Raw genomic sequence first — 27,646 nt, 5'->3', positions numbered from 1 at the left:
AAAGACAGAAGGGTTTCCTTTAGACATAGTCTGCACAATGACCAAAGACTTCAGTTTTACGTGCGGCAGCCTTTGTGGAGAATGGATTCGCACTATGGTGGGTCATGCCCAAAGATGGTGACAGCAGTCTTCCGTGACACTCATCCTTTGCTTCAGGGTATTGCTCTTAGTCTCATAAACTGGCAGTCAGCTTCCTAACCTCTGAGTCTAAGCTGGGTTAGTGATCTGCTTGGGCCACAGAACACCATGGATATGCCAAGTGCAGAGTTCTATGTCCTACCCTTAAAATTTTCTGTAGCTCTTGTTTTTAATCTCTTATAGCTCTAAGGTGCCACGTAAAGAAGCTTGGTTTCCCTGCTAGGGAGATCAGACAGAGAGTTTCTAGAACCCACACAGCTGAAAAAAGCGAAATCATGGTGTTCTAGTCAGCTCAGCAGTGGCATCAGCTGTGTATAACGCCATACCATCTTGCATTCCTCAACTCAAATCGCAACTGCATGAACCAGCAGGGCACAGATGATCACACCAGTTGAGCCATGATGAAACAACCAGAGAGTCAGAAGCGATGCTGATGTCACTGTAAACCACTGAGTCTTTGGCTGGCTTGTTACAAAGCCATTGGCTGTTGATACATCATTTGCGTTGTTCAAGCTGAACTTAGAACATAAATAGGTACAGAGACAGTCGTGAGGGTTCACACCTGTTATCCTGGCATGAGGGTGTCCGAGTCACATGGGTTGCTTTGAATTTTAGATAAACCTGGGCTACAGTGAAGCCCATATGAACCACATAAAGAATCCACATAACCAACTTTCTTATTTACAAGGAGCTGGGGGCTTTCCTACACCCATCCCTCTGATTCACCTTGCAGATTACACAGTATCCAACAATGCAAGGCAAAATTTGTGGGAATCAATGCAAAATTGCAGTGAAGCGGTTATCATAGGACATTGCAAACCTTTCAAAATAAGAAGCCATAAAATTGATGAAGTCAGAGGAGCCCTTGAGTCACAGACAGGTCCGATGGCAGAGGAGAATCTGCAGTTGTGAGGGTTAACCGCCAGGAGAAGAAATCCAGATGAAGGACAGACAACCCAAGAAAAGCTTCGGAGGGATCAATTCGAATGTCACGGTTGAACAGAGGCACACAACATTTTTGAAACAATGACGCTCTATGATTTGCCCATAGAAGTCAAATGTAGAAGGACACACACGATATCACGAAATTATATAATTTGGTTCGAAAATTTAGCTTTTGAAAATCTACACCAGATTCATTTTTGTTGTAATATTTAACACATCTTTGTTCAACTAAAATGTCCTAAATGTAAGGTTTTTTTTTTTTTTAAAGAAAATGTCTTGATTTCTTAAAGGGCAAAATTCCGATCAAATCTTCTTTTGGCATGTTTAACTCTCTGTTCCGAAAGGCTCCACTTTAAGCGGGCTGGGGGCTGTCAATTATCTGAGGAAGCTGCAGGCCTCTAGAAGGTCTTTCATGCATCTTCCTCATGAGCAGGTTGAGAGCAGCATCCTGGCCCATGTTGGGCGAATACTCCCGGCATACTGCATACAGCCAAGGAGAAGGGAACCAATGACTATAGCACCGTAAAAGCTGAAAAATGTGGTGCATTTGCACAATGGAGTAGTACACAGCAGAGAAAATAATGACATCTTGAAATTCATGGGCAAATGGATGGATCTAGAAAACATCATATTGCGTGAAGTAACCCAGACCCAGAAAGACAAATATAATATGTACTCACTCATAAGTGGCTTTTAGACATAAAGCAAAGGAAAAAAACCAGCCTACAATTCACAACCCCGGAGAACCCAGACAACAATGAGGACCCTAGGAGAGGCATACATGGATCTAATCCACATGGGGAGTAGAAAAAGACAAGCTCTCCTGAGTAAATTGGGAGCATGGGGATCATGGGAGAGTGTAGAAGGGGAGAGGAATGAAGGAAGGGGAGCAGAGAAAAATATAGCTCAATTAAAAACAATTTTTAATAAAAGAGCTACTGTTTCATTGGTTTACATAGAGCTATTGCCATCGCGAAAGGTGCTGTCCCGTGATCAGTACCTGACCCAGTGTGGGCTGACATTTGTTCTTGAAATCCTTCAGAGCAGGTCTGTTACCGACTTCCTGCCAAAAGCACTTTCACAGTCTGGGTACATTTAAGACCAATCCAAGCATGTAAAGTCATGTTAGGCGAGAAGCCCCCACATCCCAAAGGCCCGGCTAAGGAGGGCCACGTGTGAGAACAGGTGTGCCCCTTCACTGAGCAGGAATCTGGAAACGTCAAGCGTTAGAACCGCTCCAGTTCAGCCTGGCCCGCAGTCACACTGCTGGGCTGCATCAGTAAATGCCTTGCGCGCGCGGCTGGGACTAGAGAAACTCTTGGCATAAATTCAGAAGGAGAGGAGACAAAAACACACTTTCTCCTTTTAAAGAATTCAGAATTCTTTAAAATTCTGGGGAGAGGGGTTCCTCTTTTCATCTTTTAAAAAGTGAAAAAGAAAATTTAAAAAATGTTCCCTGATTCTAAAAAAGCATTCATTCAAAATATTGTCACCTCTTCTGTACGAGTCCCACAGCGTGCAGGGCCGCTTGACTTAACATCCCTGCAGTCTAAGCCCTTTCAGGCTGGATTGCTTCCTCACTTGCAAGAGAAGGACGCACCAGGGCTGTTTTTCTCGTCAGTTATCAGTGTAATTTCCATTCCTTTGCAAATAAGAAAGGAACACCGTAAACTTGGCTGCGCAGACCCTTTCAGCCCTACCCCTCCCAGAAGGGCACTCCGTGTTCTGCAACCTATCAGTCAGCTCTGGCGCAAGAGTAAACAATACTTTCGGTTACAATAACTTGTATCCAGGGGAGGGGAAAAAAAGCCCGCAGGAACACAGCAGCCAGAGGAAAGTTTACAAGCTTTAGCCAATGAAAGGCTGGGGAGGCCAGCCAAGTTAACATGCTTCTCCCCGCCTCTAAATGAACTCATGATTGAAATATGGCATTGAATTTGTTTTAAAAAGGGAAGGCGTGTAGGAAAGAAAAGCGAACGCGGTCAAGAGCTTTGGCTTGTGGGGAACGTGGTTAGGAAGTGTTTGCTTGTCGCTGCACCCGGAGTGGGTCCAGTAACCTTTGCCTCCCACTGGGTGGAGTAGGGCCTTTAAGAGCAGTTGGAATGCAGTTCCCCTGATCAGCTTAGCCGGTTATTCCCTGCTTGAACCTCTGCTAGCCCTGGAGAACAGTGTCCGGTTCAGACCAACGGATCTCCTGCGCTCTGCAGTCACCACAGCCCACTTCTTGCCTGAGCGAGAAACTTTGCAGCGGGGGAAGTAGGCTCCCATCTGTGCAGCCATGGGAGAGGACGCTGTACAAGCAGAAAAGTTCCAGCACCCAAATGCGGACGCCCGCCAGGAGAAGCCATCCAGCCCCAGCCCGATGCCTTCCTCCACACCGAGCCCCAGCCTGAACCTGGGCTCCACAGATGAGGCCATCCGGGACAACTCGCAGGTGAACGCGGTGACCGTGCACACACTCCTGGACAAGCTAGTCAACATGCTGGACACCGTGAGGGAGAACCAGCACAACATGGAGCAGCGGCAGATCAACCTGGAGGGCTCCGTGAAGGGCATCCAGAACGACCTCACCAAGCTCTCCAAGTACCAGGCCTCCACCAGCAACACCGTGAACAAGCTGCTGGAGAAGTCTCGCAAGGTCAGCGCTCACACGCGCGCCGTCCGGGAGCGCCTGGAGAGGCAGTGCGTGCAGGTGAAGAGATTGGAGAACAATCACGCCCAGCTCCTCCGCCGCAACCACTTCAAAGTGCTCATCTTCCAGGTTAGTGGCCCCGGGGCACCCCCTCCACAGGCGTGATCTCAGTCCTGAGATCCAATCTGTCCGGCCAGTCAAGCACACGCGCAAAACCTTAGCCTCCAGCCGCCTGCTACCGGCAACTGTAAAACATGCCCACACGGGTTGGAATCCCCCTGTCCTTCAGGCAACGCCCCGTGGGCCTGGCGGACTGGGAACATTTGTCAGGGAACACCTAGACACACTTGGTATCGGGTGGGAAGCTGAGCAGGTGCAGGCATCCACTGCCGACAAATTCATTTGTCTCGTTTCATTAGGAAGTTGGGGCTGCGGCTGCAGCTGTTAGCTGGACAGGGCACGTGAATTCAGCGGCTTTTTATTAACTCTTAGTAGAAGTGAGCTAACTACATGAAGGGTTTGTTTTCTTTGGTTCGAACCAAGACTGCCCACACAAAACCTTTAAACCATGCCTTTGCTCCAAAGGCTCCTGGTGTTTTGGAAGCCAACAGAATGGGTGGTTGACACGAGCCGTGTTCTTTAAGACATCTTTTGTCCAAACAATCTCCAGTTCCTTCTAGCAAAGGGTGCCTTAAAAGTGGGAAGCAAATGGCAACTCTTTACGAACCCACTAGATATGCCCACGTTGCTCTGAAGGACGAAACTCTATAGTGAAATAAAAGAAGGATCATCGGCAGTGGTCACAAAGGCCAGCCTTCAATATCTTCTCCTTCAAATGGCGGCCTTGGCATGAAAGGGCCACTTAACTTTTTTTTTTAATGCATCAGTGATGCAATTAATGTAGCAAAGGCTATTTGGGGACAGGAAGATGGCACGGGCTGTTGTTCGGCCAAGTGGTGGGCATCTGTTAATCCACAGGCTGCCCAGCCTAAGGCTGGAAGCCCTTCTGTGGGTGGCACTGAGCCAACCCCGACCCCAGGAAGCAGAGCCATCCTGCCTCGGGGCTGGCTCCTTGTGACCATGTGAAAGGAGAGACTTTCAAAGCCATGGAGGGGAGAGGCCATAACCAACAGATTGTGAAAGCATACAGGGAGAGCCTTTATCTCCCCAGAGGCAGTCGAAACTGAGATCTAAACCGGAGGAGCCTTCTTTTTTTCCTAATGAATCTTCTCTGCCAAGTCAGAACCCCGGGCTTGCCTGACACCATAAAAGGAAAGTCTCTTCTTGCTGTCCTTGCGGCCTCCCCAAATTGTACTTGAGCGTTGGGAGGTTCCGGCAGCTGAGGCTCCTGGACCTCACAGGCTTTCACGTTTGGGGAACTTCGAGGCTTTTAATGCAGATGCCATAGCTTTTCAGGAAGCAGCTGAACTGGAAAGAGATGTGGTCAACCATCTGAGAGTCTACCTTTATTAGCCTAGAGACCTTAGCTCTCAAGGCATTTCTAAATTAAGTAGCGATTTCCTAACCGAACGGAAGACACGCAGGCCGGTCAAAAGAAACTTCCCTTCCTTCCGCATGAACTGGGGATAGGTACCTCTTGCCTTCCATTAAAGAGGGGAGGAAAAGGTTTCTCCAGTAAAGGAAAAGAAGGATTTTAAGGATTTATTTCTATTTTGATAATGAATGTTCTACCAGCATGAGGAGGAGGGACACGGGGAAAGAAATGGCTAGGCGTTCAAGAGAGCTGTGGTTCTGACCGTGGGTGACTTAAAGGCAGGTGCTCTTGATGAGGCCCTGACAAAGTCACCTGTTGTGTTGCATTCGACCAACAGGTGTGGCATTGCACCTGAATCAAAGTGGAAGCACGCAAGACCAAAAGGGAAGCTAAGGGAATCCAAAGAAAAGTATTCAGACCGTTCTGGGCCCATGAGCAAGCACCCCCCTCCCCCCCCCCCCACACACACACATCTAAAGAGCCGTTTAGAAGGCAGGGAGCTTCAGGCCAATGGCTAGAGCTTTCTCTTCCCATAGGAGGGTCTCCGCTAGCTAACGGGAATTAGAATCCCAGCTCCGAAGGCGCAGGATGGCGATCTGAGGAACTGAATGGAACTGTGGTTGTCTGGAGTGTTTAGTCCTTCTGAAAGTAGAGGTTTGAGTAAGGGTACCAATTATGCTAATGAGCGAAACAGTAATTTTTATTAAAGCGGAATCCAGGAGAGGGGGCGGGAAGATGAGGTGTCACGCAGACACTGGCCCACCTCCTGCTTTGATCCTTTGCCAACTGTCTTGACGGTGGATGCACGTGTTCTCTGTAGGCCTCTGTTCCCCCCCTTGTAAACGCAGAGGACATTAATAAGAGCAGGGAATAGTTGAGCTCCTAATAAGCCCAGCATATATGACTCAACACCGTTCTCCCTACCTCTGGTCTATCCCCCAAGTGAAAGATAAAGATGCCAAGTTTGTCTACAGTTATGTAGCACATTGGTGGCAAAGGTGCGACTCGATGCCACATTTAGTCCGTCCCGGAATATGGGCTTCCAAACGCCAGTGCTTCCTGGCTCATACTTCTCCCACAAGGGAGAATCACATATTTAAGATGACTCATGCGGACTGGCATGGAGCTAAGGCTCGCTGCATAGAATCTATTACTGTCTGGGCCTGAAATGCAGGGCTGAGACAGAAGGCTCCCCTTCTACTAGACTAGAGATACAGCTCTTGGGCCAAAACTGACCCCACCCTTCTGAGGACTTTGAAATAGCCTTGCAGACTGTGCTGGAGAAACCCGCAGAAACAGCTGAGCCAAGCTAGCGGGAGCTCACTGATTCTGGATTGAACCTGCATAGGACCACTAGGCCTTCTCAATGGGTGGCAGTTGTGTGGCGTGGGCATTTGGTGGGACCACTGGCAGTGGGACCAGTATTTATTGCTAGTGTGTAAACAGGCTCTTTGGAGCCCATTCCCTATGGACGGATGCCTTGCTCAGCCTAGATACGGGCTGGAGGGCCTTAGTGATGTGGCAGACTTTGTTGACTCCCCAAGGGAGGTCTCACCCTCTCTGAGGAGTGGATGGGGGTGGGAGGAGTGGGGAGGACATGTGAGGAACTGGAGGATGCAAGGGAGAGGGAACTGGGATTGGTATGTAAAATAAGATTGTCTTTAAAATAATTTTTTAAAAAGAAATAGCTTTTCTGGTCCCTTTTGAGTTGAGATTTACTAGTACACACACATACAGACACCCGGTATATGCCCACCATCATTTCAGAATCAGCATTATATCATAACCCATGAAAACAAAGGGGTTTTCTATTCTAAACAGACCTTTCTAACGTGGTGGTGGAAGGGGACCATCCCAGACCTGCAGAGAATGCGGATAGCAAACATGGTACTGGGACCACTTGTGCCTTGAAAAAAAATCTGTCATTTTTTAGTGCTCTGGAAGCCTATGATGCAATTCTCCTTAGTCTTCTTACTAAGCAATTACATTCCTGGTTTAGGGTGAGAGAGAGAGAGAGAGAGAGAGAGAGAGAGAGAGAGAGAGAATAGAAAAAATGCTTAAAAAGAAAAGCTATCCCTTGACTTGGGCATATTTGTAATATCGAGAAGATCCATGTTTGTCAAGATAGATCTTTGTCGATCTGAGAAGGTCTGCAGTTTGTGAAATGCTCTCACGTCCCAAATCTATTTCTGAGTGTGTGTATACGTTTGTATATATTCAGTTGTGTGTATGTGTATCTGTGTTTGCAAGTTATATGAGAATATATCTGTGTTTGAGAGCATGTAAGTGTGTGTGTGTGTGGTGTGTATATCTGTATACGTGAGTATATGTGAGTATATCTGTGTTTGAGAGTGTGTATGTATGAGTGTGTAAGTGTGTGAGTGTGTATGTGTGTGTGGTGTGTGTATTTGTATACTTAGATGTGTTTAGGTGTATATATGTGTGGTGTGTGTATATCTGTATGTGAGTATATCTGTGTTTGAGAGTGTGTATGTATGAGAGTATGTGAGTGTATGTGAGTGTGTGTGTTAGTGTGTGTAAGATGATTTGTAAGACACTTATAATTTGAACTTTTAATTCCTATCTTTGTTTTGAATCTACTTAAAACACGCCATTTATTTGTTGAAGTTTGCACTGTGTTCCACAACAGCATTGTAGCTCGTGGGCATCCAGTTCCTCAATGAATACTTCCAATTGCAGCCATCAGAATACGACAACTGGAGAAACAACCATTGCCCCTTTGACCACCAAGATACATTTGGAAATTCCAGTTAAAAGAAGAAAGTTTCTTCTCTTCAATTTTCTCTGCGAAAGTTTAATATAATATTTGAGTTCAAAATAATGAGACATAAAAGAGCAATAAATCAAATAAAATTTAGAGCATTGATGATCAGAATATTAAATGCCAAGGAAATAACAAGTTTACCATTTTTCTGGGAAGCCTGCCTATCTTTTCCTCACAGTAGAAGCTGTGTGGAGAGCTGAGCAGAAGTGTTCTCTGCTGGCTGAGGAGGCTTCAGGCCCTGCCCAGTAACTGGCCCTGAAGAGGAGGTGCCACTGACATCCTCAGAAGGTGGTGCTAGTGATGATTATTTGAAAAAGCGGTCTGGGAATAATTTCAAAACCAGGGAACAAATGCAGGTGTGCGTGGACAGCTTGCACTTTCATCCACGTGGAGTTGTAAAGCGATATAAAAAAGAAGAGAGAGGTTACGTATTTACAGCGGATATATTTCTGAAAAATTGAGTCTGTAAATGCGCTTTAACCATTCATCATTTGGGTTCCTTCAATGATATCAGAATTTTGGAAGTATGCGAATAGTACAACCTCCGTGTGATTTTTAACTCCATTGGTTTAAAAGAGGACTTTAACCCAAGAGCATTGCACTGAAAGCTGCTCGGTTGGTACGGACTGGAAGGAAATGCAGATGTGTGCAAGCAAAGATGTCTTTATGTGAAAACTCTCCATGCGTGCGCACGGGCCAATCCCCTTACAGAATATTGGCTTTGTCATGTTGCTTATCCAGTGCCCTTCCGTGTATGAGATTAAAAATTATTATTTCTTAGTGTTATCATTTACATTTAGTAAATGTCAACATTGCCTCAGGCACTAGAAGTAAATAACATAAATAACTGACTGTAGTTAGTATTTGGGGGGGGGCATTGCATATTGCATTCAGATAGATAGGTAAGTAGGTAGATAGATGATAGATAGATAGATAGATAGATAGATAGATAGATAGATAGATGATAATTAGGTTACATAGATTGACACATGCATAGATACATACATTCACAAACACATAAATGTGTGTGTGTGTGTGTGTGTGTGTGTGTTACACTCTGTGTCAAACGCAGCCCCGTCTAGACTTTTGAAATGCTCTTCAATCCAATTCAGGTCCTATAATTGTTACTCCTGTGTGGGACTACACACATTGAGTGTGAATGGGTGCACAATGGTATTGTTCCCGTGAATGGTCACTTCTTTTTGTGGCGTGTAGGTTAAAACCACATAATCAAATATGTTTGCTCTGAAAACCCCTTAATAATCACTTAGTTTAACACTATATTCTATGAAAGAAAAAAATTACTGTCAAGGTCTCATTTCATTGATAAAAGAAATTATAGGATTGTAGAGCAGGTAAATATAAAACTATAATCTCACAGTGGTAATTTTTATCACATAAACAAGTTCATGTTTATGAGCCTTTTAATCATTTAGTGTGGTTGTGCTTTGTTTTGTATTTTTCATGTGTAACAAAGAACACCTAACCAATGTGATCTTTAAAAAAAAAAAATTGAACCCTTGATAACACTAAAAACAGCGAGACTTTTAAATCCTCCAGAATGTGAAAGGCTACCTGGGGATTATAACTAATGCATTTGACTCTTATGACTTGCTGATTCCACTGACAGCCACCCCGGGGGTACAGCCCTAATCAATGGCTTTATCCACTTGGCGATCTATACCTCAGAAACACAGACTGGAGGAAACCTCAATGTGTAAAGGAGACCTATAAATCAGAATGCCAAGTGACATAGCTTCATTTTAAAAGCTAGTGTTTAGAGATGATTGGATAAGATATTCCATGGACACAAATTTATGCTCTTCAGACCCTGACAGAATCCCACCCTGCCCCTGTTATTTTTATCTAACAACAGGAATGAGAAGGGGGAGAAAGGAGAGAGAGCTGGCCCCTCTCTCCTTTCTGGGTGGTTTAAATGACTTCAAGTTGACTTCCTTGGCTAATGCTGGCCGCGGGATCTTTTGTTTTTAAGTTTGCGTGTCTGTATATGTGTGGAGACGATGTGTATTGTCAACTTCAAACCAAGCAGTGCCCAACGGGCTGCCAGTTTCCTCTGCATCGATATTTACACGCCCAACTGGGGCTTCTGGCTCACAAGAATCAATATAATAGCAAACAAAGCGAGGCTCGTGGAAAAATGCTACTTCTGGAGAGTTCGTTTCATTCCTTTCTCCCATATGGCACAAGCGTATCCGTCATATACGTTTGAAGTTTACTACTTAGTATTCCCTTCCTTGGAAAAGCTCCTAAGGGTCCTTGTTAAAGGTCAGAACCCGGGACACCTGCATCAGTGGAGGCTGAGGATCTTTTTGAAAATGAAGGACAAATAATCACCCGCTCCCAGGGGCTTCTCCTAGGTAGACCTGTCCCAGGAAATAATCCACAGGGATTCCTGTGCCATTGGGAGTCACAAATCCCAGGTAGACAAGTCAGGAGCTAGCTTCAGTAAGGAATTAGGCTATACATTCAAAGATGTAAGCTATACATTCAAGCTATACATTCAAGCCCCACTCTGAAAATAGCTGTAAGTCTGGGAATGTGTAAGAGAAAGCATGTCACATGAGCACAGAAGTGTCACCTCCCTGGTTGGCATGTGACGCAGAATGTGTTTCCGTGAGGTGTGTAAGAGGGCTGCATACTAGACCATACACACCCATGTTAGAACAGCTTCATGGATCCTATCCACACTGAATTCCCACTGCTCGAAGAGCGGAACACCATACTCTGTATGCTTTGTGTAGGGCAGTGACTTCGCAGAAAGGGAACTGGTATTTTTCTGGATTCTAAACAAACGTTTTTTGGAAAAAGAAAGAGATCTCTGCGCTTAGGAACTTGCAAATTTCCGCGTAAAAGGAAAAGGGTTGCCTTCAAAGATGATGTCGAAAGAAGTCACAAAATGCGCACACCGGCCGGTAGACAGAGCACAAAATATTGCCTGGGTAACTCGGGGGGCAGCAGAGATGCAAGGAGACCTTGCTCAGTAGCTGCCAGCTATATAAAGACACATCCAGCTCATTCTGGATTACCTCTGCTCCTGCTGAGTTAATCCCATAATTGACATCCGAGAGCTCACCTGTAAATTATTTTCACACTTCACCAAAGAGTTCACCTGGGTTCCCGCCTTCCTCGACACCCCTCCCCAGCCCTACATCAGAAGATCTAACACAGATATTACAATTCACTTTCTGATACGCTCTCCTCAGAGCTATCCTCAATAAGACAAGGGACAAAAGAGCTACCAGACTCTGCTTTGGCAAAGATAAAATTTTACACTTAAGAAAAACTGAGATTCACTTTCATTCTGCCCTTTTGTTAAAATGGAAGAACAGAAAAGTTGTCTGGTCTGAAACTTTTGATGGCCCCGAGAGCTTATGGTATAGACAATGTACCTTGAGGCTTAGTTTCCACAGTTTTCTGCCTGAATGCCTTTCCCCACTTAGGACTTTTAATAGCATTTCACTGAGCGCTTGGCTTTATCCTTCCCTGCAAGCAACAACTGCCAACCCCGCTCAGCCCTCTTAATCAAAGCCCGGGAGACACGTTGCTTCCAGACAAGACAACAGAGCCCTGACTGCTTCTGTCTACCCCCGTTCTGTATCCGCTCATCCCTCCACTGGAAACAGAACCCTTCGTTCAGAGGGAGAGCACAGTGCCCCTCAGGCCTTGGCCTCTCTAGTGTGCCCAGTGCCACCAGCATTCAGCCAACCTCCTTCGAGACGCAGAGCTGAGCGGGTTGGTTCTCTTACAGCCTGCCCCACGTAGAGCAATCTACACCTCAGCCACCTTCACGACCGTCTCAGAAAACCGTCTCTCCCGACATGCTCCCCTAGTGAGTAGTTTTTAAACTTTACATAGAGAGACACTGTGCAGAAGAAAAGATTAAAAACCTTTCCAGAAAGCACGAGGCAGCTCAGCTTGAAGCGTGACAGGCTGTTCGCTTCAAAAGTCCACCTCGGAGAGGACCCCTGGGAACTAGCCACTGCCAATAGCTCCTCAGTTAAGGGGTGAGGCCTGGGTCATCGTGTGCACCATCTTCTGCATGTCTTGTACCGGTAGCCGCAAGTTCTATGAGTTCATGGGTGTGATTCTTATGTCACGTACAGAAGATAGACTTTCAGAGAACTTCTCCCTATCCCCCCCAGTACTTAAATTCTTTCTATCTCCTTCCCTCAGCCTTCGTGAGGGGAGGGGATTGATACAGTGACCCACTGAGGGCTGAGCGGTCTCTCTCTTGCTCTCACACCATGACCAATTGTGCACTCACTGCAAAGAAAAACTTCTCTGATCAAGGACCAGAACGGGCCTGGTCTATGAGACAAGCATTGGTACTGAAAAGCTACTTTAACATCATGACCATTTGTCAAAATAATAATAGCAGAATGTATCCTAAGGACAGTGCTCTCCCCAGCCATGTGCTTCAACCAGGGTTACAGTATCAGAACTAAAATCCCTTCCTATGAAGCAGGCCTCAAACCCAATCAGAAAGTAGTTAGTCATCCACGACAGCTGTACCATTATTACCTGTGAAGCAGGCCTCAAACCCAATCAGAAAGCAATTAGTCACCCATGACAACAATGCCACCACTGTGCCCACGGCCACGCCATGTCTGGCAGATTGGTAATGCAGGATGCAGGGTGTGGTGCTGTGTAAGATCGCTGGTGGGTTTTCTCTCAGGCAGCAGCCTTCCAAACACCAGCCAGCACCCTGTAAGGTCATCCACGGGGAAAACAGACCTTCATGTCCATAGACGGCAGCTTGTTTCCCTACTTCTGAGTTTGCCGGGCCGGCTGAGATGCAATCAGGTCACCTGGAGGCTCTGGGCGCAGCATAGGTGGAAAGGAGTCTGGATGCATGCCCTGCTTACGTTCCCGCAGAACCCCCAGTGGCCCTGGGAGTGCATTTTGAAAGCTGCTAATCTAGGTCAAATCCTCTGGTTCCTATCTGGAAGGAGCAGGAACCCAAGGAGATTAAGCTGTTTGCTGACGCTCCACGGCCATTTAACAGTTCAGCGAAGACACACTCAGGCCTCCTGCCATAATTCTCTGCCTTGTGCTATTATTTTCTACGAAAACACAAGGGTACCATGATAATGGTTTCTTGTGTAACAGTGAAAAAAAAAGAAAACTTAAAACTCAAAGTTGCTCTTATGCTGTGTGGCCTGAATCTGTCTGTATTCTGATCTCTCAGGGAGCAACTTTGCATGGTGCAGATTTTCTGGCTCTGCCAATCCCTGAGACTCTATGGGAGGCCACGGTTGCCTCTGTGAGGGGCTGGAGGCAGGGTATGCTGGGATGCCTGAAGAGGGCTGGCTCCCCAACTTCTCTCCTCACTCTTAGCTGGAGGTGAGCCCAGAGCTTTATTGCCCAAAGAAGATCACGCTGCACACTAGAGGCTTGACACCCTATCTGGTCCTACGTTTGCCTCCTCTGGTCCCTTCCTGATTCCCACAGGACACATCCTGATCCACATGGCTTTACAAGCAGGAGCTGGGAAGGCGAATCCTCACTTACATCACTCAATAATGTGTGTGTGCATAAGTATGTGTGCATATGTATGTGTGTGTACATGTGTGTACACATGTGTGTGAATGTGTGCATGAATGCGTATTATGTGCGTGTGCATATATGTGCATGTGTGGGGATGGGATGCATGTATGTATGTTTGTGGGTACATGGGTACATGTGTGTGTGTCAGTGTGTGCATGAATGGGTGTATATATGTGCATGTGCATATATGTGCGTGTGTGTGTGTGTGTGTGTGTGTTGCTGTTGGTCTGTCCAACCATCTCTTCTAATGCCCAGTGGAGGAGGGAGGAGGAGGGACCTGGCCAAGGCGTCTATGCTATTCCTCATTTAAGGACATCTTAACTCCTCTCTGGCTCCGTCTGCATTTTCCACCGTGAACTCTGGGCATGTTTGTACTGGAATTGTGGCAGAAGCTGTGCCCCTGGCCAGACTGAAGGGAGGAGAGAAGGCCTCTGGGTTCCCAGGGCTGCCACTTACATTAGTCTCTTTATCTAGGCAGCTTCCTGGCCTATGTGAGTCAGGCCACTTCCCTCTGCCTGTCACTGATAGAGCCTTTGCCAGCTCCGCTCGTGGTATTCCCACGGGCAAGCCTTGCCTTATCCAGCCCGAGGGGAATGACTGCACCCGCATGCGAAAGAATGCTTCCTCTTCTAGAAAACGAAGCCACACTTTGTTTCTATCATTCCCGTGGCCCAGCATTACACCCAAATTACAGTCGTTCAGGGCTATTTGTAAAAGGTACCATTATCCTAAACCCACACTGCCCTTCTTTTCAGGAAGAAAGTGAGATCCCTGCCAGTGTGTTTGTGAAGGAGCCGGTTCCCGCTCCTGCAGAAGGCAAGGAGGAGCTGGCTGAGGAGAATAAGTCCTTGGAGGAGGCGCTGCACAACGTGGAGCTCTCCTCCGATGATGAATTGCCCTGTGATGAGGAAGCCCTGGAAGACAGCGCCGACGAGAAGCTGGAAGAAAGCAGGGCGGAGAAAATAAAGAGATCCAGCCTGAGGAAAGTGGATAGCCTCAAGAAAGCCTTTTCTCGCCAGAACATCGAGAAAAAGATGAACAAGCTGGGCACAAAGATCGTATCTGTTGAGAGGCGGGAAAAGATTAAGAAATCGCTCGCATCCACCCACCAGAAAGCCTCTTCGGGGATAAGCTCCCCTTTCAAGGTTTCTCCCCTGTCCTTCGGTAGGAAGAAAGTCCGAGAGGGAGAAAGCTCAGCAGAAAATGAGACCAAGTTGGAAGACCAGAGCTCCTTCACAGAGGGTGTTTCCGAAGCATCCCTCGCCAGCGGCAGCGCGGAAGATGGTGAGAAGCCGGCCTTGAAGGGGAACAGCTCCGGCGTGGGCAGCAATGCTGACCTGACCATTGTGGAGGATGAAGAGGAGGAGTCGGCGGACCTGCCGCAGGCGCAGCAGGTGTACGATGAGAGCGGTTATGTGCTCAACTCCGAAGAGATGGAGGGATCCGGTGAGAAACAGGTCCAGCCGGCCGTGCTGCAGGTGGACCAGACAGCCTGAGTGCACCTACAGCCAGCACACCGGGCCAGGTGCAGAGCCCAGCACTGGCTCAGGGGCATCCTCATCCCAAAAGCCACCTCTGCACCTCTCCATCTCTTCCTGCTCCCAGCTGTGACTGTCCAGGCCATAATCACTGGTCATGCCCTCAGATACACACGAAATCAAGGAAGCACATCGCCAGGGGTTCCACTTTTCATTTGCTCCTAAGGTCTGTTGCTGTAGGATTTCTCCAAGTTTGGAATAAGAAAGGGATGGGGCAGTTAAAAACCACCAATCAATTTGGCTTAGTCAGGAAAACTAAAGTAGATTTAAGACAGTAGTCATGAAATGTGATTTTTTTTTTCCTTGTCATTCTATCAGCTTGCTGAATTGTGTAGCCGTAACATAGTGATTTCTCACCATGGTCTATGAATGATTAGTCTTCAAGTATGTGACCTAGAATACACAGAAGTCTGTAAACTGAAAATACAACTCTGTATTTTAGGGGAAAAATATTTACAAAAGATAGTGCGTCATGCTCAGCTGATTATTCTCCTATAGGAACCTTGTTCATTCATTACACGTGGAGGGATTGAACAGGGATTGAACAGTTGTGATGGTCAGGTAAAGGCAAGGGGACTAGTAAGCTAAGAACCTAGGGTGGCGCCATTGGAACACAAAAAACGGAATACAAAGGAGACCAAAAAGAAGGATGCTGCAGAGAAAAAAGGATGTACTTAAAAATGAAGTATTGACATTTTAAATCCATTTTACTCTTTAATAACAATACTAAAGAGGTTCATCTGTCCTGCAAGGATGTGTCTTAGCTTCCCAGTGCTTTCATAGTCTCGTATTATGTACTATAATCATATATTCTGGTATAAAAGTCGTGGTTCTTCTTGCTAAGTGAATGGCAGCACACATCCTCTGTGAAGACGTTAAAAAAGATGTTGTCTCTTCGAAATAACACAAGTCTGAAATAAGTAGCATGCACTGTTTGGCCAGTCACATAATTTCTTTAATATTTTTCCATTCTGAAGTGACCGTTCCACTCCAAATACGATATAGGTTGATAAGGTATTCAAACCTGCATGGGTCGGAAGAGAAAATTCCGGTTTTCCTTTTTATATACATACTGGTAATGTCATTCCAGGTAATACTTTATTTATACATTAATTTTGCAGGATACTAATGTGTTTTGGCTTGTAAAAGCAGGCTAGTATTTTATGTCATGTGTTCGTTCATTCTGCCTAACATACTAAAAAGTTGCTTTCACTGTTTTTCATCACAAGATGCCAACATTTTGCTAAGTTACACTGTAAAGATAGGAGGCCCGGGGCTTGAATTCTCGGCTCTGGATGTGCAGTGCAGCTGACCTGACTGACTGACAGGTGGAGATGACCCCAGTGCCCTGGCAGGAGGAGGTGGCTCCAAGCAGCAGTCACAGGTGCCTCTGATTGCAAGGGACAAGACAGAAACTGTGGGTTGATGGGTAACTTCCCCGGCTCTGCTCCTATGCTGCAGTGGATGTAAACCCCAAATACTGACTTGTTGAACTAACAATGCCTGTGTGAAATAAGATCCAATAAACCAAAAATAAGAAGTGTATAAATAAGAAGTGTCGGTGTGTTTGACAAAAACAGCCTTACAGGCAGAAGGAGCTGATTTCAAAATGCTTGCCGGATGTCATGGAGATGGTGATTGTTTCTGTCTTGGTTCCCCTATTAACTCTGCTTTCTCCCACCCCCCGCCCCCCGCCCCATCACATTTAGAAATTCAGCACTGGTTCTTCAAGTTGAACTTTCTTGACACCACCCTGCCAGCTCTATAGCAGGTGAACTGATTGCAGCAGCTTGGCGAATTTGCTAGTTCCATCTGCACCCGGTAGGATTGCACCAGGCAGCCCTCCGCTGCGGAACCTGTCGAGCTGTGCATCCAGATACACGTTTGTCTTCCGCGGGGCGAGGGACTGTATAGACTCTTTTACCCAGCATGCGAAGCAGGCTTGTTCCACCTTCTGTAGAGTGACTGTCACTTAATGTGCCTGATGAGCTGGGGGAATCCACGGGTCCACGACACATGTCTATCTCCCGTTGCAAGCATACTTTATTTATTCCTATGCACGAGATGCTTGTCAATTGAAACTGCATGCAAACATCCTAAGTTTCACTGGCAATCACATTTATTCAATGTTCCACAGTCGAAGCTTTAAAACCCCAAGCAATAAAACAGAGAATTAGGCCAGATAATTGTTGGGAAATGCATACCATAGGGATGAGAGCAAGCAGCATTTGTGGTGATGGGACCTATTGGTTTTGTATTATGGTTGAATTATTTGCATACTGGTGAGGCTGGGAAGTCCCCAAATTAGATATGTCTTCTTCCCATCCATCCCATAAACCACCCCTAACTTCATGTGCCCGGAGCTCAAGAACTCGGTTAGTGTTCCCCAAATACCAGCTTCACATTAATAAGGACTGGGAGCTGTATTTAGGAGTGGAATTCAGCTGTAAGATTCTTCTCATAGGTGCATCACAAAAATCACACACACACACACACACACACACACACACACACACACACACAAACAAACAGAAAAACCAAGAAAACAAAACAAAAAAAAAAAACGAGCAACAAAATGTGAGTTTTCTACAGGATTCATTTCTTTTAAACTTATAGGTCGTTCATTGGGCATCTTTCCCTCTAACTTAGGCATCCAGTTTTTAGAATATGAGAAAGGAAAACCAGAGTGAGGCTAAGAATTAGTCCTGCACAAATGCATGCTTTCTCGGCCCTAGCTTTCCACTGAGAGCCTCCGCTCTAGCTCCGCCCATCCACCGCGAGGTTTGGGGTTTGTATGGTTCTGTCCACTAGGAGCAAACGAGAGCTGCTGCTCAGCCAAGCCTCCGGTGTTAAGTAAAGGTTATCATGAAAGTCGTTTTCTGCATTAAGACACTAATGCCTGAGCCCAGTTAATTCCTGCTCGAAAGTTTGTTTACTGCCCTCCAGCCCAGATCTAAGTGATTCTATATTGGAGATTGGGAGTGTGAAGAATGGAGGTGCGGGCAGCCATCATTATTAACAGTGCCATAGCAACCGCAAGTCCTTCCCTAAAGCCCAGGACTCCGGGACTGCAAAACACGCTGTCAGTGAAATTGGCATTGTGACCTTTGTGGGTTGCTTGATCCAGGTGTCCAGATAAAGAATTCTGCAGTCAGCAGCTCAATCCTAAAGGGACCAGGCAGAAAACTCACGCCATTAAAGGCACTTTATCCTTTACTTTAACCATTGTGTTGTCTTGCAGTATTTGCAAGCCCAAAATTATTCTTAACTCTGCACGCAAACTGCCCAATTAAGAAGTCACACCTTTCGAAGCCAGCATGATGGCCATATATTTATATACTTTCCACTGTACAAATCGATTTGTTAAATATTTATAGAGCAAAGCAACCTTTACTCTCGTTCATTTGCTGAAATTCTTAAGTGCTTTGGGCAGAATACACAGAAACTGAAAGGAAAGAACCAATAACTTTTATAGTTTCCTTGATTCAGGTTGAGCACCCCAATGACCAGCAATTCTATGTACCTAGAACAAGTATCATCTCACGTATGCAGAATCCTACCGGGAAAGTACCGGATTTCCTCCCTTTTAATAGAGTAAGAACTTGAGATGTTGCGGTTAACTTACTCTGAGTGGTAAGGTCAAGAGGAGGGACTCTGGACATTTTTTAAACATTCAGTGCATTCTCATTTAAATGGAAAACTATGTTTCTCTGATCTGTGCAGCACAGCCCAGTTTTGTGGCTGTCAAAATCCAAAAATGTTAGAAGAAGGCACCATGCCTGCACATAATTTACGCAATCCTCCTACACTTTAAATTGTCTCTAGATTACTATCCCCTAATACAACACGCACATTTTTCAATTTCTTTATATATTTTTGTTTTTATGTATGTGTGTGTACCTGGATTGGTTGATGGCACCACAGGTCCACAAGCGCCTGGGAGGACAAAGGGCAGTGGATCCCCTGGAACTGGAGTTACAAGTGGTTGGGAGAAGCCTGGTGTGGATGCTGGGACCTGAACCCGGACCCTCTGCCAAAGTAGTAAGCACCCTTAACTGCTAAACCCATTTCTCCAGCCCAAACAATGCACACACTTCACCCAAGAATTCTTATACCAAATTGTTTAGAAAGTAAAGACAAGAGTAAAAGATCTTTACATTTTAACACTTAAGCGTTTGGGTTTTTTTCTGGTTGTTTTTGATCTGTGGTTGAACCCACTGATGCAGAGCCATGAATGCAAGGACCAACTGCTTTTTGTGTGAGGGCATATGACTTGGCCAAGTTAACATAACTTGTAGGGAGTTTCAATGTGCCATCCCCAATCTGAAATCCATTCTGCTGGACAGACTCCTAGCTATGGCCTAACTGTGCTTATTATGAATTGCTTTATAAGCTCTCAATGATCTGCCATTCACTCCGTTTTTCTCCTTTCTCCGGCATCACAGACAGCCGTACTTCATAAATGTTCCTCATGATTGTCATTTCAGGGCCTTAAACACACACACATAGCTGATGGATTTTGGAGAACTGGTCTCAGGATTTTTTTAAGACCACATAGGGGCTCTTTAGGTCCTTGGTGTCATTATCAGGGCCTGCAGGGCTCACTTTAAGACGGGGTTTAATAAGAGCAAGCTGTCGACAGATAGATCCTGCAAGTTGTTCGTTCAAAGATGGCTCATGAGGCCCGCCTCAACCTCTGTGTGTTCTGGGAATCATATTCCCCCGTCATTCTTGAGAAATTGCTATGATCTACTCAGATATACGTTGCCTCATAGGCTGGTAACAAGAGAAAAGTTAGTACATGTGGAGGGCCGCAACCACATTCTCCATTGCTTCAAGGGACAAAGGTAGAGATTGACCTCTGTGACCTCAAGGTGTGGTGGTACACGCCTTTGGTCCCAATGCCTGGGAGGCAGAGACAGGCAGATCTCTGTGAGTTCAAGGTGTTGTAGCACATGCCTTTAATCCCAGCGCATGTGCTTAGTAACTTACTACTGCTGTGTCCCTGCCTACTTCCGAGGCATCATCTGAGATAATGGGCAGTGGACCAATCCAAGAGTGACACGTCAGAAGCGAAGACTGTTTCCTTTATAAGGGCTGGGTTCCCCTCATTCTGGGTCTCCGCCATGTAAGCTTATGCTCTCCCTCTCAAGATGCATTAAAGCTTTGCTGCAGAAGGATCCTAAGTGTCCCGCATCGTTCTTGCGGGCGAGATGGTAGCGCGGGACAAGTACAAGGTAGGAAGGAGGAGTTTGGAGGTTAGATGGCCCATCGTGGTACGTGACCCTTCCCGTGGCGGTAATTTCTATATTACTGTGAAGCTTTCTTCTTGGGAAAAACAGAGGCAAGGTTTAAAAAAAAATTGCTTGAACCCCCATCTCTATGGGCAAGAAATCAAAGAAAGCCCTCTAGGTCAGCACTCATTCATTGAGGTGGATGCTGCAGGCAGCAACTCCCTCTACAGGCTTTGGCAGTGGCTACTGACTTAAATGCCGGAAGAGCTCAGACAGAAGTGTCCAGCTTAATTAAGCAGGTGGTGGCAGCTGTGGCCAGGCTATCACCGTGTGGGCTTTCTGGTGAAGCAAGCTTGCAACCCGCATGCCTGAAGGCATGCGTTCTCCTAACTCCCACAAAGAGAGAGGGTTCGAGAAGCCACAAGGCTATGCGACTCCAGTGGCCATGTGGAAACCCAGGCCAGTGATGCCAAAATTTAGTCTTCTCATTGAAAGAGCTAAAATCCGGATTTCTTTGTACTGTGAAAGCCTCCTGGTTTTTAATTTCTGGCAAGCGGTTCGATCGGTTTCAAGCAGTTGTAGGCTGTACAAGCCAAGTGCCAATATTTGTTGGCTGGATGTAGTCCAGGCTCAGACCATCAGGTTTTGACTCCTGATCTCTCAAGATGAAGGCTCTGGGGTTCTTCTTGCCTTTCTGCAGACCATAAACACCTTAATAGAAGCCTAGTGAGAGGATCAGATTTGCCTAAAAAGCGCAGAAACCCTCCTAGGGAACATACAATGTGGAAGTTCTCCTGGTGGAGCTTCTAAGAACATTCCCTCTCTCTTGCTGATGCTACAAGCATCAGAAGATCACTGTCCGTGATCTGTGCTTAGTGGGATAAGGGAGCCAAAGTCAGTTGCAGGGGAGTGGCTTCATGCACCTTAGGAAGAAGGCATCATCCCTTGCCATTTATGCATGTGAGTTACCTGCAGCATCCCCGGATGTCAGATGAGTGAACTTGGTTCACTAAACACGTGAACTTCTCTCCCGTCTGTGTTTGAGCTGAAAACAATGTCTGCTTTGGTCAATAGCTTAGAGACTTTATGGATGACAAGAAGCAAGTCTGTGTTCCGCTCTGTCACGTGTCTTGGTGAAATTGCCAGCCCACACTTGTTCTCCGACTCCTCATTGTTGATAATGAGATACAGAAGGAGAAGAACATGGCTCTGGGGTGCTAAATTGAGCTTCCAGTACTCGGAGTTGGAGAAAGAAACTGACACAGATTTAGCACAGGGTCACGATGCCCTCTGTTAAAGAGAAGCTTTTCATGTTTGCGACCCCTTGGCGTTCTGCGGAAGGGCAAGGATTAGCTGGGTCTCTAAGGGCTACTTGCATGACAATTGTCTCCACAACCCTAAGGACACAGAGGAACATGCAGCAGCATCTGGTGGATAAGCTCTACTTGGCAAGTTAAATTTCCTAGGATCTCTCAATCAATAATTTCAAGTTCCTAAAGAGATGAAAGGAAGGGAGGGAGGGAGGGAGGGAGGGAGGGAGGGAGGGAGGGAGGGAGGGAGGGAGGGAAGGTGGGAGGGAAGAAGAGAGAGAAAGAAAGAGAGGGGTGGGAGAGAGAGAAGAAAGAAAGAAAGAAGAAAGAAAGAAAGAAAGAAGAAAGAAAGAAGAAAGAAAGAAAGAAAGAAAGAAAGAAAGAAAGAAAGAAAGAAAGAAAGAGAAAGAGAAATTCCCGCCCTAGGATGCATATAGATTTGCAGAATCACAGCTTAAGGGATTGTCCTTGAAATTCCACACAGAAAGCAAATGAAGTCTATTGAGTGTAATTTAGTATGCCGCTAGCTCACTGCCAGGGTTTGACTACGCAGTGTACCTCAAAGTCTCATTTGTTGAAGGACTGAATCCTTCATGATGGTACTATTTTGGGAGGGAGCAGAAACTTTGGGAAGGGGCCTCTTTCTGGAGTAAATGAGGCCCTGGGCACATACATCCTTAGAGGTCATCCCTGGTCCCTGGTTCCTTATTGGGTTTCACTTCCTATTTATAATGTGGGTATCTCCTGCTACCATTAGGTTCTGTCTCACTAGCACTTTTATATCAATGAAGCCAAGGACCATGGGCCCCTGGAACCCTGAACCTAAGCAACTCTTTTTTTTTTTTGAGTAAATTTTATTAAATTATAAAAGTTTCCATTTCCGCCCCTCTTCCCAACACCCTCCCACTCCCCCCACTCCCTCTCCTCCTCCCTCTTCGTCCCTTAGGGCAGTCAGGGTTTCCTGCCCTGTGGGAAGTTCAAGTTTCTCCCCCCTCCCTCCAGGTCCAGGCAGGTGAGTATCCAAACAGACTGGATCCCCAAAATCCAGTATATGCAGAGGAAACAAGTCCCAGTATCATAGTCAATGGCTTTTCAGAAAGACTTCGGGCCAGCCCCAATACTAAGCAACTCTTCACTTGTCTAGATCAAGGATTTTGGTTCAGCAATGGAAAGCTAACACATCCATGGGTCTAGTTCCTTCTGCCACTATTCTGTGTTCTCGGAGCCTAAGGTCTTCTTCCCAACTCCCTTGTAGCTAGCCTTTGCAAAGATTAAATGAAATTAGTTAAGCATGAATTAGACAATAACTCCAGAGAATATTTCTCTGCCTGAAGCGATTTCTCAATACATATTTCATTTCATTTATTAACGTTGATTATATTTATTGGGCATTTGTGCCAAGCCCCGTGTTAAGCACGCATATAAAACAAAAGCATACTTTTGCCTTGGGGAGACTCCCTGTCTCTAGACGAAGATGAAGAGCCGAGAATTCCCTGGAAAAAGGAGTGGGAACTTCACTGTAGCAAAACAAAAAGGAAGCTGCAATTTGAGAAAGGCTGCTCAGTCTCACAGATATAATGTGCATATACTCAGCTGAGATCACTGAGTGGAGGACCAGGAAGTCATCTCTGCAAGTTCCAGACCTTCCCGAAAGTAGGTGGTCCCTTCACAATAGAAATGTATTTCTCACAGTATTAAAGGCAAAGACACCCAAGGATGGGTTACCAGCAGACTGAGAGTCTTGTAAAGGCCTTGCCTTCTGGTTTACAATGGAAGCAGCAGACATCGAAGGCCTGTTTTCTTCTCATTTAAATTCTCTTCATTTTTACTGCTTCTTTGTGGGTTTCACACATCCTGATCCCCCTTGTCTCCCCATCCCCTCACATCTGCCCTCTGCCCTTGCAACCTCCCCCCCAAAACAAAACAAAATTTAAAAGAAAAACCAAAGAACAAACTAAACAAAAAGAGAAGGAAAAAGAAAGAAAAGCCTCAAGGAAGCTGTAGTGTGGCCCATTGAGTCCCACAGTTTACCCTTTAGTGCAGACATCTTTACTTGCAAGAGCTCACTGCCACCTGTTATTGGTCTGGCTCAAGGCCTCTGGCTTCTGCTACATCTCCAATAATGAGCTCTCGCTGGGTCTCCTCTTGGATAATCCGTTATTGTCATCCTGTGTCATGGGGATCCTGCTGTCTTGAATCTGTAGGTTCATCCTCTTCACATGCTCTAACAGTTCATAGATGAGGTGTATGTGGGGGTGGGAGAACTCAAAGCCCTCGTTCTGGGCCTGGGTAGTAGCTGGGCTGGTCAGCCTGCCAACTGTCCCTCACCATCACTAGCTGGGCATGCTCTCCAGCACTGCCTTGGTTGGCTTACCCGATGTAGCCTGTTCTGCTCCTGGGTCCTCATCCACATTCTTGCCACCAAGGTCATCTCTACTACTTTGCCTGGGTGAGGTGCAGGGCCCTCCCTCCCTATTGCTCTAGGGTGCTTATGGGAGGATGGGAGGGGTGTCAGCTCTCCTGCTCTCAGGCCCTCAGGAGCAGTTCACCTTCATTCCCAACAACAGGGTCAGCTCTAGTTGACTCTCCAGATGGGGTGCAGAGCCTGCTTGTTGGAGGAGAAGTCGCTTGTTGGTTCCTAGCCGCCTGGCTAGCTTAGACATGAAATAATCACACAGAAACTCTTATTAATTAAAACACTGCTTGGCCCATTAGCTCTAGCTTCTTTTTGACTAAATCTTATATTAATTCAACCCATTTCTATTAATCTGTGTATCGCCACAGAGCTGTGGCTTATGGGGTAAAATTCCCCCCATCTCTGGTGGCTCCATGGTGCCTCTCTGACTCCACTCTCCTTCTTCCATGCTATAGGCCAAGCCAGTTCTTTATTCATTAACCAATGAAAGCAACACATAGATAGAAGAACCTCCCATGCCACCTGCTCTCCTAGTTGCTGTAGCTGGTGAGGGGAAGGGCTAGGTCTGTGACTCTTATGACCCTGGGGCCAGCTCCCTCACCTTTTGCAGGTTGTAATGGGTGAGACAGGAGGGCATCTGTCCCTCACCCATGCCACAACATGGCAGAAAAGGAAAGGGGGCAGGGCCAGATCCCCTGCTCTCACATCCTCAGGATTGGCTCACCTACCTCACCAAGGACCCTGTGGTCCTTGACCACAAAGTCAGCTCTAATGTGCTGCCTAGGTACGATGCACACTTGTGGTGAGGGGTGGAGCCATCTTTCCCGAGAGTGTGCGGTGGAGGGGAGACAGCTCTTCCCTGGGTAGTGGGACCAGCTCTCCTGCTACAGCATCTAGCAAGGGACAGGCCAGCTATCCCATGGCAACTGAAATGCAGGGTTGGCTGAGCATCACATGGTTCCACTGACCCCCTGTGCTAACAGCGGACCACAGACATCCTCAGAGACCCCAAGTGCAGCAGAACCCTGGACCCAGACACAACCCTTGGCAACGGCTTGGGCCAGGACATCACTGTGGCTAAGTCTTGTTTCCTCAAGACATTGTTCCCACATGGGTGCCTGGAGCCTTTGTGGTTGAATCACCCCCAAAAGTTACACCTCCTAATGCACTTCATTGTGTGGTCCAGGGTCATGAACATTTATTATGATAATAGGTTCTGTAAATAGAGAGGACAGAAGGGGAAGGAAGCTGGGCTGTGGAGATAGAGATGATTGGGCTTTGAAAGGCAAACCGCACAGGAATGGGAAGTTCACTCTAATGTAGTGAAACCATTGGATAGAAGGGGACTGAGTGGAAGGAATGCATAAGGTCTTTAAAAGGCAACACTGACAGCAAACACATTTATTTGTCTCCGTCGACAGGTAAGTATTGAGCACAGACTATGTATGCTAAGGCCCAAGGGAGGTACTGAGTTCACAGGGTAGATGGGAGCAAAGCAAATAGGAACAACCTTCCTAGCTCTGGGTCTCAGAAAGCCTGAAATAAACTCCTGGCTCATTTGCTCCCATGCCAAAGGTTATAAAGTGTGTGTGTGTGTGTGTGTGTGTGTGTGTGTGTGTGTGTTTAACTGCTTGAATTTTCCCTCATGAAAAGCCACTGCCAGTTTACAATATTGTGTAATATTTTTGCTAGGATGACGGTAATGAGTACATGGAACTATTAAATGGAAATGAATGAGAAAATTCTACTTCTTTAGATTTATATATGATAACTTCACATCCAACTTCGATGGGGTTTGAGTTCTCCTTACAGTAAGTTACCTTGTTAGCTTTTAAAATTATACTTATTGGTTTTTAATTCAATTTAATGATATTAAGTAAGTAGGAAAAAACCTAATTTTACTACTCTGATAAGTCCTCCTGCAAGTGTCTATTCTCTTAAATACAAATATTGCAGAAAACTATGATTTTTCTATTTCTGTGTAAGAAGTCACATGAACGGGGTGACATTACATGGCTCGTTTACCAGCTCACAGCTTCATAGGACAGAAAACAGCGCATCTGAGCCTGAAGGCAAGGTGTCTGCTTCGGACCTCACCATTGTTCAGATCTCAGAAGAGCAGACTGCTTGCTCTCTTTCCTTGTTGAATGTCCTCAGGGCTACTCTTGACTCCTGGGTGCAGCGCAGCCCAAATTCCTGACCAGGGAGCCCTCTCCACCTGCCAGCAAACAATGGGCACACCCAACCCGCTCCATGCTTTGAATCACTAACCAACCTCGGCTTTGTCAATTGCCCAGAGAGGAGTACCTGCCTTTAAAAGTCTCCTACGGCTAAACCGGGCTCATAAACCATCTCTCTTAAAATGTTATGTGTCAAAATAGAATGAGCAGAATGTGGCATGGAATGGACACAGACTAGCGATTATGCAGGGTGTGTCCTCTAAGATGCAGGGAAAGATGAGAGTCGGCCGTGAATTTTATCGAATCCATAAAGAAACACAACAAGGATTCCCAATAACATGACCCAAAGATGTGTTGAGGGAGATTAAGTTGCGTATATCCCCATTTCCCTCAACCCTATTGTTACTTTAACTGCCTACCTGATTGGATTGAGACACGCCTAGAACATTAGTTCAGCATGCCTGAATGTGTCTGCTTCCAAGGAGAGATCCTGAAGGCCAAGTGTAGGACACCATCTCCTAAAAACATGATAATGTGACAGTATCATTGAGGGGCTCTGAAAGGTAGGAGGGGTGGCCTAAGTAGAAGCGCTCACTAGGGAACTGGAGCTTCCCCTTCCTCTCACACTCATTTCCCTGTCTCTCAGTCGCCATGATATGAATGCCTCTATCAAGCCTCCCCACCATGAGAGACTCACACTTGTGAAACTATAAGCCAAAGTAAAACCCGTGTGTGTGTGTGTGTGTGTGTGTGTGCGCGCGCGCATGCCTGTATGCATGTGATGTATAGTTGTGTGTGGAGTTTGAGGGTACAGATGCTTGTGCTGATCAAGCCATTGGATGCCCTCTCTGTAGCTGTTTGCCTCTAGGATGATAGTCAGAGCGCTCCTGGGGTCTTCCTGTCCCACCCTCCAGTGCTAGGGTTATAGGCGCATACAGCCACACCTGGCTTTCTACCTGAGAGCTAGGGATTCAAACCCAAATGCTCTGGTCCTCCTGCTTGCAGAGTTAGCAAGTGCTCTTACTCACTGAGCTATCTCCCCAACCCCAACACACCTAGGTGCCTCAGTGATAACCCCAGTTAACAGTTTTCTTACGTATTTGTCCAAGAAAAAAAAAACTTAAAAATGCATATTCATCTACGGATTTCCTCTTTGAACTTGAGTGAACAATCATAAAATCATATTTTTTTAGTCTCCTGGACCTTTTGGTAGTGGCAGTTTGAATCTATAGCACTGTGCTGGCTGCATTCAAGGCTGATTTTCTTTAATAGTTGCCTGAGAATTTGCAAAGACATCATCAATGAATCATCCCCAGAAACAAAGACAGATGATTATTTCCAGAGATTTTTTTTTTTAAAAATCATGGCCAGAGTTTGTTTCAGATCTATTGTTCTACCTGAGACA

At 46.1% G+C, this 27,646-nt stretch overlaps 1 protein-coding gene across 1 annotated transcript; it reads left to right on the top strand.

Annotated features, from left to right (window-relative positions):
- Positions 1 to 3,013: 3,013 nt before the first annotated feature.
- Positions 3,014 to 16,656, top strand: Cavin2 (caveolae associated protein 2). The gene is made up of 2 exons (XM_048456055.3): positions 3,014 to 3,844; positions 14,319 to 16,656. Exons 1-2 carry the CDS (start codon positions 3,362 to 3,364, stop codon positions 15,057 to 15,059), a joined length of 1,224 nt encoding a protein of 407 aa, XP_048312012.2. The 5' UTR covers positions 3,014 to 3,361; the 3' UTR covers positions 15,060 to 16,656.
- Positions 16,657 to 27,646: the final 10,990 nt, after the last annotated feature.

The sequence above is a fragment of the Myodes glareolus genome, chromosome 27 (assembly GCF_982192425.1).
Source record: "Myodes glareolus chromosome 27, mMyoGla1.1, whole genome shotgun sequence".
NCBI classification, from domain to species: domain Eukaryota; kingdom Metazoa; phylum Chordata; class Mammalia; order Rodentia; family Cricetidae; genus Myodes; species Myodes glareolus.
This window is presented reverse-complemented; position numbering and strand designations above follow the sequence as displayed.